General features: G+C 51.2%; 3 protein-coding genes across 7 annotated transcripts in view; all 3 read left to right on the top strand.

Annotated features, from left to right (window-relative positions):
• The window catches only part of CFAP263 (cilia and flagella associated protein 263), a 13,912-nt gene extending 12,423 nt beyond the window's left edge, over positions 1 to 1,489 (top strand). For both annotated transcript variants that reach the window (XM_072421495.1, XM_072421494.1), the window contains exons 7-9: positions 74 to 181; positions 916 to 1,071; positions 1,370 to 1,489. In XM_072421495.1, coding sequence (XP_072277596.1) covers positions 74 to 181; positions 916 to 1,071; positions 1,370 to 1,429 — 324 coding nt within the window. In that variant the 3' untranslated portion in view covers positions 1,430 to 1,489. The remainder of the gene's footprint in view (positions 1 to 73; positions 182 to 915; positions 1,072 to 1,369) is intronic.
• Positions 1,490 to 2,030: 541 nt separating this feature from the next.
• GINS3 (GINS complex subunit 3) lies at positions 2,031 to 8,922 on the top strand. Of its 2 annotated transcripts, XM_072421894.1 has the most exons (4): positions 2,031 to 2,243; positions 7,463 to 7,696; positions 8,574 to 8,839; positions 8,878 to 8,922. In XM_072421894.1, exons 1-3 carry the CDS (start codon positions 2,076 to 2,078, stop codon positions 8,802 to 8,804), a joined length of 633 nt encoding a protein of 210 aa, XP_072277995.1. In that variant the 5' UTR covers positions 2,031 to 2,075; the 3' UTR covers positions 8,805 to 8,839; positions 8,878 to 8,922. The 2 variants fall into 2 exon arrangements, with proteins under 2 accessions (XP_072277995.1, XP_072277994.1); XM_072421893.1 differs by having other exon boundaries at positions 8,574 to 8,922.
• Positions 8,923 to 10,750: 1,828 nt separating this feature from the next.
• Positions 10,751 to 12,176, top strand: part of NDRG4 (NDRG family member 4) — a 23,133-nt gene continuing 21,707 nt past the window's right edge. For 2 of the 3 annotated variants that reach the window (XM_072421685.1, XM_072421682.1), the window contains exon 1: positions 10,845 to 10,904. In XM_072421685.1, the coding sequence (XP_072277786.1) occupies positions 10,868 to 10,904 (37 nt within the window). In that variant the 5' untranslated portion in view covers positions 10,845 to 10,867. Of the gene's footprint in view, positions 10,905 to 12,176 lie in introns of all 3 variants that reach the window. The other variant, XM_072421686.1, reaches the window with a different exon arrangement.

The raw sequence follows: 12,176 nt of genomic DNA, 5'->3' as shown, positions 1-12,176 counted from the left end.
CCATACATCTCCATACATCCCCCATACATCCTCCATACATCTCTATTCATGTCCATACAACTCTCGCTTACAGAAGAAGCTTCAGGACACCACAGCAGAGTCCACAAATCTGACAAAAGAGATCTCAGCCAGGAATGAAATGCTTCAACGCATCGAGCAGGAAGCACAGCAGGTGGAGCAGGTACATTTCAGATATATGTGGGGGCTTCCACCACCATTGTGAGTGATGTGGGGAGGCCATAGGGTGCAGGGAACATTCAGTGTCACAGGGGAGTAGAGGGCCAGACGTTATCGGGGGCTTCAGAGAGAGAGGTTAGCTAGGAAATGTGTTAGATTGGGGTGCAGATGTTCCGTATCTTAAGGAATGCACCGGTATCACCATGGAATAAAGGGGCAGCTGGTGGCCATCAGAGAGGTTGGAGAATGTTATGGGTCGGGGTTGTTCCATCTATTCAGTAACGGGCCGGTATCACCATGGAATAAAGGGGCAGCTGGTGGCCATCAGAGAGGTTGGAGAATGTTATGGGTCGGGGTTGTTCCATCTCTTCAGTAACGGGCCGGTATCACCATGGAATAAAGGGGCAGCTGGTGGCCATTGGTAGGGTTGGAGAATGTTATGGGTCGGGGTTGTTCCATCTATTCAGTAACGGGCCGGTGTCACCATGGAATGAAGGGGCAGCTGGTGGCCATTGGTAAGGTTGAAGAATGTTATGGGTCGGGGTTGTTCCATCTCTTCAGTAACGGGCCGGTGTCACCATGGAATGAAGGGGCAGCTGGTGGCCATCAGAGAGGTTGGAGAATGTTATGGGTCGGGGAAGTTCCATCTATTCAGTAACGGGCCGGTGTCACCATGGATAAGTGGGCAGCAGTTGTGGGGCTGTTGGGTCAGTCTCATCGATACCCTCGTGTTTGCAGGAACGGGCCAAGGCTGAAAGTGTAAATAAGAGGCTCAGGAAGCAGCTCGGAGATTATCGTGTCCCCGAGGTCCTGGATTACATCCATGAGAAGATGCAGCAGGAGGAGCTGGAGAGGAACATCCGAGCATGGGAGAGGAAGGTGGAGATTGCTGAGGTGAGTTCCAGCCTGGTGGTAAAGGGGGACTTACCAGGGGCAGATGACTGATACGAGGCCTCCAATCCTCCGGGGCCTCATTAAATTTCAGGCTCTTGGTTTTGCAATGGTTTGTATATGGTGTGACACCATTGGGTGTGAGGCCTGGACCCAGCGTCCTGGGCAGGAGGACTTTTCATGGACTGAAGGTAATGAAAGGGGCAGTGCAGAGAATAGGCCGGTGACCCCGGCACCCCCAGTCTGTGAGCCCCAAATTGTACTTTTAGGGTAATAATTACTAAATGTATCTGACCCGCAGCTCTCTCTGAAGACACAGCGCCGTTCCAGGAAGCAGCTGAAGGCAGCCAATGAGATGTAGAGATGTTCCTAGAGCCGCCTGACCATGAACTGTTAGCTAAATAAACAATTTGTGACATTATGAGGCCCTGTGTGTTTTATCACTGCTGGGTGAGTGAAAGATTGGGAGGGGCTTACAGTGGGAGGAACTCCGCCTCTTCCCCATGGATAGAAGAGGGGCCATCAGGTGAGCTGATGGAATTTTAGGGTCTGTGTGAATAAGCTTCAGGTTGTGGTATTCAGTAACCACTGACAGGTGCATCTGACCTGCTGGTGACTTCCACCAGACCTCCATCTGACCTGCTCAGGACCTTGTCTGACCTCCAGGTGACCTGCGTCTGGCCTGCTTCAAGACAGTTCTACATTCTGATAGACTTGTAGGTCCCGAACACACGGGAAGTGGGGGGGGGGACACAGGGGCCCCCATTCACATTAATGTGCTGATACCAATATGGAGAAAGAGAAGCTGCCCAGCTCACACTCCGATTGCAATAGCATTGCTTTGTCCAGCAGGTGGCGGCCACACGCTTTGTCTATGTAGAAAACTCCGCCCCTAGCTTGCACTGTCAGGGAATCCCCGCCCTCTCTGGCGAGGTGAAATTAGATAGCTCCGCCCTTTCTGTGACGTATCCATAGTGACAGCAGAAGGCGGGAGATTCGGTCCGGCGATGTGGGAGTCGTACTGCGCGGTGGAGGCCGGGTTGGGCCGGGAGGAGAATTTTCTGTCTCTGGATGATGTGCTCATGTCTCAGGAGAAGCTGCCGTGCCGGCTGGAGAGCGGCCTAGCCCGCCTGGGCTTCCTGGACAAAGGAGGGGAGACGGAGCACATCCCTCAGGTGAGATGTGTGAGCCCCTCCCCCACACAGGGGCCCCCAATATTATCTGCCGGGTGACAGCCCACTATGTGGCCCCGGGCTGACCCCTCTGTCATCCCTCTGTCACCCTACAATGTGGCCCCGGGTGATCCCTCTGTCACCCTACAATGTGGCCCGGGGTGATCCCTCTGTCACCCTACAATGTGGCCCTGGGGTGACCCCTCTGTCACCCCACAATGTGGCCCCGGGGTGACCCCTCTGTCACCCCACAATGTGGCCCCGGGGTGATCCCTCTGTCACCCCACAATGTGGCCCCGCGGTGACCCTTTCAGCCTGGATTCTTGAGACGTGTCTGTGTTGGACTTGGTGGGGACCATTCATCCCGGCTCCCAGCCTCCATCTGGTTTACAATGTTGGGATCCATTTGGGTTTGGATCTGGAATAGAACCAAACATTTATTCAGCTTGTTTAGACATTTCTGCCACATAACGTGTCATATCAGAATGGAGTGCTTGCAGCTGTTGGGGAAAGTACAGTCCAGTGCTGGGGGCCGTGCCAAATAATATATAATAAGGTGGGAGCCCCCTTTATTGAATACAATAGGCGGGCCTCCAACCCAAGGTTTCTCAGGTTTAGCAGGCCTATGTACCATTGCGTCTCAGCTTTCCATTACTTCTAGGATGATAGCGTGTACTATTCCACGGATTCATTATTTCTCATATCTCAAGTGGGGTCCTTGTACTGACTATTACTTAGGGCCCCGAATCTGCAAGTCATTACCTTGCTGCTGTCTTAGGAGTAACTCTAGCTACGAGCCAGGCCTCGGGCCATCCAGAAAACACGTCTACACACAGATTCACATGTTCCCACCTTGTGTAACATCTCCATGAAGTAATGGGGTTCCCAGGTCCAGGTGAATGTCTACTACTACTTGGCCGGGGTTATGGCAGGTAAGGGATCCTATACCTTGCAGCAAAGACTGGCAATCCCGGAGCTATCCAGGACTTCCTTATGGTGATAGACATTGCACCTTACCTAGAGAGAGAGATGAGCCATCATGGGGTACAGCCATCATGGGGTACAGCCATCATGGGGTACAGCCATCATGGGGTACAGCCATCATGGGGTACAGCGATCATGGGGTACAGCGATCGGGGCAAGCAATAGATCTGACCATGCCGCCAGACATTTTTATTGTCTTTCTTCCCCCAGCTTCATCCATTTTTCTTTCCTCCTCTGAGGCCTGTTCCTGTAATTTCGCTGGGACTTCCAGGTTCAGGGGCCCTTTATTATCTATGAGATAACATTATTCCTATAGGTGCTATGGACAGGAGGGCAGCTTCTCCTCACCTGCCGCTACCTTGCTTCTGGAGCTTTGTATAATGGTTACCTGAGGAAGGTTTAGGGCTGCAAGAAGCTCTCCCAATAATTAGGCTTTTCTAATTGGCTTACCTGTAAATGTCATGTAGGGAGCGTAGTCCTATGCTATGACAAATGGTGGTTATATGACAATATCTCTCCTACCTTGGTCAGAGTGCTTCCATCAGGACGTCATTCACCTTCCTGACCCCACACATCGGGGGGTAAACTCTGCTTAATACCCCATCAGTTACCACTGCATATCCATGGCTACCCATCACTAATATAGTATCAGGACCCTTCTATAAACATCGGGAAATCAGGATTAGTGTCATATATATCAGATGAAAGATTTGCTGATCCCTGTGTCTCTATGAATTCATAATATTTATATACATTCACTTTTATGAAGCACCCGGAATACATGATGTAATATATTGCACCTTCTGATTGGTAAATTGCTGTAAAACATCCCAATATTTATATATTTATTTATATTTATTTATATTTATTTATTTATATTTATTTATATATATTTATCCAACCTAGCTGACCAATGCTTGGTATCATGCTTACTATATCACATATAAAGTGTGACCCCAGACCAAGCCTGCTTCTATTTCCAGCAGCAATGTCCATGCTGCCACTGCTGTAACCTGGAGTTCCCTTTATTACATGATCCCTGAGGAATATGCCAGTGGCCCCTCCATACTCCTGTAACAGGGCCGCCATTCCTGGGACACAACATGCGTTCCTGTAGTCTGAGAGGGAAGTGCAAGCTGACAATATTTTCAGGTCCTCCGTACCCTGGACATGATATTTTAACAAACTGGAAGGTTTTAATTAAGGTAATACATCATTAATAAAGAGACGTTTGGGATTCACTCAGCGGTACCCTACATTCATCAAATGTTTGCTAAAAATACAACTTACAGCTCACTTTGCTTCATTACCGGTCTTAGCTAGGAAACAGTTTTCTTTCCCAGAAGTTTCCCCATCATCTCAGCACAGAAACAAATCCTCCACATACTGTAATATTATTGTACTACTTCTTTCCGGAATCCATTCAGTACCCCGTGCAATATTCGGATGTACCGGGTGAATTTACTCCTCCATGTGTAAGATGCGCCAACATCTTTGCATGGCAGTGATAGGTATCTGAGCCAACCTAATGAGGGTTTGGTACCATTGCAGTGTCTGCTTCTTCTATCTCATTTACTGTTGTCAGCTTCGCCCCGGTTTATGTTTCAGCCATTCCTCAGTAAGGTGTATACAACACTCTTTCAGATTCTACAGATTGTCCTAATCTTTTGTTCCTACCAATGAAGTACAATGAAAGTACAAACAACAAAGCAAGCAACGAATGGCAACAATTTACAAACAGCACAAGAAACTAATTGTGGCCCAGATCATAAGTCAGCATTGCCAAATATAACATTGACACAACCTGGCCAGATATTTCCCGAATGTTTACCTTTAAATCGTTCTTACACCACTGGATCCAATCTTCCTCCTAAGGACAGCCTTCTCCACAGATTCACACTAGACACAAATGTGAATCTGTCATTCCCTGACTGCCATGATCTGTCCTGGACATGCCATTTGGGTCCCTGAGCCAATTACAGAACTGTGTGGAAATAGAAAAGCCTATTACAGCAAATTCCCTGAAAGCATATGCTAATCACACAATTACCCCCTACACAGATTCACCGCCAATTCACCACCAATGTGCTCACAATTCAATAGATGTCATCTATCTTATTCTACTATTGTACATAACCCAACACACAGCGTAAAGGTGCGTACACACTTCCAATTTTTATCGTTCAAAACGAACGACGAACGATCGATTGGGCAAAAATCGTTCGTAAAAAAAGTAACCAACGACGCCGACGAACTAGGAAAGTCGCTGGAAACGAACGACCGGACCGGCGGATCGGATTGGACGATGATCGTTGAACATCGTTCGTGTGTACGGTCGTCCGTTGATCGTCCATGTTCAGAGCATGCGTGATGAACGAACGTCCGTTCACTTTCCTGTCGTGCACATAGTTCCTCTATCGCTAAAACGATCGTATCTATTGTGTGTACAATATCTACGAACGATCGTGGCGTTACCTCTATGTGCAGGATCGGTGCTATACGATCGTTCATATATATCGTGCATGAACGTTCGTCGTTCGTTTTCCAACGATAATAATTGGAAGTGTGTACGTAGCTTAAGCAGACAATGAACCCAAAGACATTTGTGTAGAACAAGGTACAAAGCTGATATTCGTCTACCATTTACCAAAACGCAGCCATAGGTGACGTTGCTGCTTGTCCGGGACAACCATAGTTGTGGGGATTGACCGACCTCACCTTGGCAATCAGGTTAGTTGGGAGGAAAGCACACAGGTACAAATTACACATAAACATCTAACAGCCGAGGTTCCAGTGACTCCGCAGACAACTTGGCAGTATGTAGCAAGGGAAGAACCCCGGTAAGATAAATAACCTTTACCTGCCAGCTGGGACACGTTCCAATGCAGGTACTGAGGCGCCGGTCCAATCGTCATCTGTCCATCCTGGGTTTTGGCACCAAATGTCAAGGAAAAATGTATCAATTTCCTAAAGAAATGTCCGCACCAGTTCATATAGAGAGTAAAGTACTGTAGGTGAAGTAATTGGAGGTTTGAAGTAAAGCGTGATCTATCGGTCATTGATGGTCCTATGCATGGCCCTGAGGTCCAGGCTATCTTCTTCCAGGTCCCGGTGTATAAAGCTGCATACACACGTGCAATAATTGTCATTGGAAAGTACTGCACGATGCATGAACCAGTGCTGCTCTATGGAGGGGGGAGAACCACGGAGCGGCACCCCGCTGTGCGCTCTCTACCTTTGCTTCCATTTCAGTCATCCATCGTCTGTGAATCCGCCAGGACAGTCGTATAGACGATGGGCGCTGTACACACGCCAGATTCTCGTCCAATATTAGCCCTGAGCCGATTATCACAAAAACACATTGCAAGTGTGTACGTAGCCTTACACAATAACTCCTAATTACACTTTGGTCATTGTTTCTTATTTATATTTCATTAATAGACGCACAAAATAAACTTAATGACATTTACAGGACAATCACCCCTCACAATGCAGCCAGCTTTCCTAATATTTCTCATTGATGATTCAGATACAAGATGGAGACCGAGACAGAATCATTTTCCTTCTCAGACCCCTCTGTCATCTGTCACCCGACTGTGGCCCTGGGGTGACCCCTTCATCACCTTACTGTGGCCCTGGAAGGACCCCTCTGTCATCTGCCACCCCACTGTGCCCCAGGGGTCACCCCTCCGTCATCTGTCACCCGACTGCCCCAGGGGTCACCCCTCTGTCATCTGTCACCCGACTGTGCCACTGGGGTCACCCCTCTGTCATCTGCCACCCCACTGTGCCCCAGGGGTCACCCCTCTGTCATCTGTCACCCGACTGNNCAGGGGTCACCCCTCTGTCATCTGTCACCCGACTGTGCCCCAGGGGTCACCCCTCTGTCATCTGTCACCCGACTGTGCCCCAGGGGTCACCCCTCCGTCATCTGTCACCCGACTGTGCCCCAGGGGTCACCCCTATGTCATCTGCCACCCCACTGTGCCGCTGGGTCACCCCTCTGTCATCTGTCACCCAACTGTGCCCCAGGGGTCACCCCTCCGTCATCTGTCACCCCACTGTGGCCCTGGGGTGCCCCCTTCATCACCTTACTGTGGCCCTGGAAGGACCCCTCTTTCATTTGTCACCCCACTTTTCCCGTGTTGCACAGATCCAGGCCCTATTGTCACATGACAATTCTGCCATTGATGATTGGTCAGATTGTATTCCTGTGTGACGTGTCTCTTCTCCCCCAGGGCAGTAAGATGGAGCTCCCTCTGTGGTTGGTGAAGGGATTGTACGACAACAAGCGTCGAATTATCTCAGTGGAATTGCCAAAGATCTACCGACAAGGCTGGCGCACCGTGTTCAGTGCTGATGCCAATGTGGTGGACCTGCACAAGATGGGGCCCCATTACTACAGCTTTGGCTCCCAGCTCCTCAACTTTGACAGTCCGGAGAACACCGAGATCGCACAGACGCTGCTACAGGTGAGTGTACCTATCATATGTGGCACCCCCTACTGTCTGCACTGCAGCCCAGGGGCAAGAACACCGGTCAGGTGTACACACACTGCACCCATGGGGTAAGAGGATCCGTCAGGTGTACACACACTGCACCCCATGGGGCAAGAGGATCCGTCAGGTGTACACACACTGCACACCATGGGGCAAGAGAACCTGTCAGGTGAACACACACTGTACCCCATGGGGCAGGAGAACGTGTCAGGTGAACACACACTGCACACCATGGGGCAAGAGAACCTGTCAGGTGAACACACACTGCGCCCCATGGGGCAAGAGGACCTGTCAGGTGTACACACACTGCGCCCCATGGGGGAAGAGGACCCGTCAGGTGTACACACACTGCGCCCCATGGGGCAAGAGGACCCGTCAGGTGTACACACACTGCGCCCCATGGGGCAAGAGGACCCGTCAGGTGTACACACACTGCGCCCCATGGGGTAAGAGGACCCGTCAGGTGTACACACACTGCACCCCATGGGGTAAGAGGACCCGTCAGGTGTACACACACACTGCACCTAGACTCGGGATGACCCAGGGGCATTATAACACAGAGAGGGTACCACATGTACTATGGTTGTACTATGGTTGCTCAGTGGGCTGTACCACACCTCGGCTCGGAGAGTCAGCCAATCAGAGATGAGATAACTGGTCTGCTGGGTATCTTCATACTGGGGGGTGTCAGGATTTGGGGATTAGATTAGGTTGGGGGGATCAGAACCTGATAATGACATCCTTACTCCTCCCCCCAGCACCCCTCTGAATCTGCACTGGCATTCTCTGTGCTGTCTCAGCTATTATTCACCCAGTGATACTAATGTGAATGTTGCTTTTCTCTTCTCAGACTTTCATTGGGCGATTCCGACGTATCATGGACTCCTCCCAGAATGCCTACAATGAGGATACCTCCGCCCTGGTGGCCAGACTGGATGAACTGGAGCGTGTGTTGTTTAAGGCCGGACAGAGTGGTCTCAATGATTTCCAGAACTGGGAAAGGGGTCAGGCGGCTCAGATCACGGCCTCCAGCTTGGTGCAAAGTTATAAGAAGAGAAAGTTCCATGAGACGGATACATAGAGCCGCCCCTCCCCGGGGTCTGCAGGCCCATGAAGGTTCTGCAGGCCCATGAAGGTTCTGCAGGCCCATGAAGGTTCTGCCGATGGATGCTGATTGTAAATAAACCTAATATCACCAAGCGGGGTTGGGTTTTGTGGTCTGTGTGGGTTTATACCAAGCGGGGGCTAAGAATGTCTGGGGGAGGGGGGGGCTGGACCATCCAATACAAGGATAACAAAAGTCATCCTAAGGGCAAAATCTGCCCCCCTCTGACACCTCCTGCAGGGTTTATTTGTTCCATACAATGGGCAGAAATGTACCCTCAGCAGTGCCTGCTGTCTGGGCCCCTAACCCGGTGCTAGAGATGGAGGGGGGGGACACAGATGGAATCATCACCTAATAAAGTCTATGCAAAGCCTAAACTTATGTGGAAGTGTTAGAACCCGTCAGGGGTTTATTGCTGCCCTCCTTGGGGGGGATAATTTTATTAATCTGTTTTTGTCCTGCTGATTGTCCTTAGAAATGTACAATGGGGTTCTTCCCTCATTCTCTGACCCCATGCCCCCCCCAGGTGACAATCATCTAGCGTGTGATGGAAGCTGCAGTCATGTGACCACATCTGCCTTGGCCTCCCGACATTGTGCACATGCCATTCACATATTTACCCTGAAAAGTTGTCACTGAGCCAAATAAACATTGCGTGTCCCCCCCTCCACCCACATCTGATTTCAGGTGATTGTGTCACCCTTGGCCCGGCCACATACAATTGTGTCACCCCCTGAACTGGCACTATGCGATTGTGTCACCCCTGTCCCCACACAAAGCAATTGTGTCACCCCCTAACCCGAAACTGCGATTGTGTCACCTCTTAACCTGGCACTATGCCATTGTGTCATTCCCAACCCCGCACAAAGTAATTGTTTCACCCCCTGACCCGTCACTATGCGATTTTGTCCCCCCTGAACCGGCACAAAGTAATTGTGTCACCCCGGACCCGGCACTATGCCATTGTGTCACCCCCGACCCGGCACTATGCCATTGTGTCACCGCCTCGACACGAATTCCTTGTTGTCAGTTGGATACCCTAATGTTCAGTGTTAGTGGAGGACCCTAAAAATTGGGACTCCTTTGCTTGGTGTCATTCAATGCTGTGTGTTGTGATGCTGCACCCTGAACAATGCCAGGGAGGGGTGGGTGGCACACTGGGCTGGGGGGCTGCACCCTAATTGATGCCAGGGAGGGGTGAGTGGTGCAATGGGCAGTGGGGGGCTGCACCCTGAATGATGCCAGGGAGGGGTGAGTGGCACAGTGGGGGGCTGCACCCTGAATGATCCCAGGGAGGGGTGAGTGGCACAGTGGGCAGTGGGGGGCTGCACCCTGAATGATGCCAGGGAGGGGTGAGTGGCACAGTGGGCAGGGGGTGCACCCTGAATGATGCCAGGGAGGGGTGAGTGGCAAGGGGGCCAGGGGGGCTGCACCCTGAATGATGGCAGGGAGGGGTGAGTGGCACAGTGGGCAGGGGGGGCTGCACCCTGAATGATGGCAGGGAGGGGNNNATGATGGCAGGGAGGGGTGAGTGGCACAGTGGGCAGGGGGGGCTGCACCCTGAATGATGGCAGGGAGGGGTGAGTGGCACAGTGGGCAGGGGGGGGCTGCACCCTGAATGCTGCCAGGGAGGGGTGAGTGGCACAGTGGGCATAGGGAGGCTGCACCCTGAATGATGCCAGGGAGGGGTGAGTGGCACAGTGGGCAGGGGGGTGCACCCTGAATGATGGCAGGGAGGGGTGAGTGCACAGTGGGCAGTGGGGGCTGCACCCTGAATGATGCCAGGGAGGGGTGAGTGGCACAGTGGGCAGTGGGGGGCTGCACCCTGAATGATCCCAGGGAGGGGTGAGTGGCACAGTGGGGGGCTGCAGCCTGAATGATGCCAGGGAGGGGTGAGTGGCACAGTGGGCGGGGCAGGGCGGATCCCGGTGAGCAGACAATTGGCAGGCGGTGCCGCCCTCTCTGCACAGTGACGCAGCAGTGATCAGCTGGCAGACGCGGCTCTGTGCCCGGAGACGGTGAGTGATCTGCATTGTGCCATGAGGCTGCTGCGGCATAAGATCCAGCTGTGGGCAGGTACCGGTGGGGGGATGGCAGGGGGTAGCCGGAGGTTTTGGTGGTGAGGAAACGGCCAGTAACGGTGTCAGTTGGGGTACTGCCGGGGGTGGGTATCACTGGGAGTACCTGGGGGGGAGTATTAGGGGGGATCACTGAGAGCAATGCCAACGTATTTGCTATGTACAAGCTCTTTATATTCTGTGTGCCAAGCATGCACCATATCTGGGCTCAGTGTACCAGGCTTGGTTTCTGATTTTACTCTGTGTGCCAGGCCTGGTCTCTTTACCGGTGCTGCATGCTCTGTGTGCCAGGCTTGTTCTCAGTGTTGGGCATGCTCTGTGTGCCAGGCTTGTTCTCAGTGTTGGGCATGCTCTGTGTGCCAGGCTTCTTCTCAGTGTTGGGCATGCTCTGGGCATGCTCTGTGTGCCAGGCTTCTTCTCAGTGTTGGGCATGCTCTGTGTGCCAGGCTTGTTCTCAGTGTTGGGCATGCTCTGTGTGCCAGGCTTAGTCCCTGTCAGTGTTCAACCCAGAAATTCTTTTAAGCCGGGTGGGAAGAAATTGTAGGCGGGTGGAAGCCCCTGAATTGTGACCCCACTCATCAGTAATCACCCAAAAACAGTCAGGTGGTTGCTGAAAAGTGCCGGGTAGTGCGCACAGCTAAAAGGGCCTAGGGAAAACACTGCTCGATTGGGCATGGTTTGTGTGCCAGGCTTGGTCTCAGTGCTTGGCATGCTCTGTGTGCCAGTCTATGCCAGCTCTACATTATATTATTCTTTTCTTGGCATTTTGTTATCAAAGTCATGCAACACAAATGCCAGCTGCTCACTTTATTTAAGTAGTTTTTATGTTTTTTTATATTTTGATGTATTGTAAATAATAATAAAAAGGAAATGTGAACATGACATCCACAATATTCTACAAGACGCTGGGCACACAGAACAAGGGCAATTTCAGGTATTTGTGCAGGAGGTTTGAGGTGGAGGGCAGATTGGTTGGCGCCATTGAAGAAGATTCCTGGTTTACAGATGTAGTATTGGGGATGAAAGAAGTTGCTGGGAATTAGGATGGTGTAATGGGGAGAAGGGTTGGTGATTTTGGTTTAAGGAGGTAAATGTGGCAAAAAACAGAAGGTCTAATGTAATAATTGTGTCAGCATGTAAAGCAAATATAGTCAGGTGTGGGAGTGCTGTCAGGCGGTGGAGCACCCATAGCTGGATAATGTCATTTCTATGGTTTGGGTGAGATGGGTGGTGATATGGAGCTGGATGGCATCAGATCTATGGTTTGGGT

Source organism: Pyxicephalus adspersus, chromosome 9, assembly GCF_032062135.1.
Source record: "Pyxicephalus adspersus chromosome 9, UCB_Pads_2.0, whole genome shotgun sequence".
NCBI lineage: Eukaryota > Metazoa > Chordata > Amphibia > Anura > Pyxicephalidae > Pyxicephalus > Pyxicephalus adspersus.
This window is presented reverse-complemented; position numbering and strand designations above follow the sequence as displayed.

Excerpts from the sequence above, each read along its gene's own strand:
- GINS3 (XM_072421894.1), top strand. The coding sequence starts at position 2,076 with ATGTGGGAGTCGTACTGCGCGGTGGAGGCCGGGTTGGGCCGGGAGGAG. Across the intron at positions 2,244-7,462 it reads AGACGGAGCACATCCCTCAG|GGCAGTAAGATGGAGCTCCC; the intron begins GTGAGATGTGTG and ends CTTCTCCCCCAG. Across the intron at positions 7,697-8,573 it reads TCGCACAGACGCTGCTACAG|ACTTTCATTGGGCGATTCCG; the intron begins GTGAGTGTACCT and ends TTCTCTTCTCAG.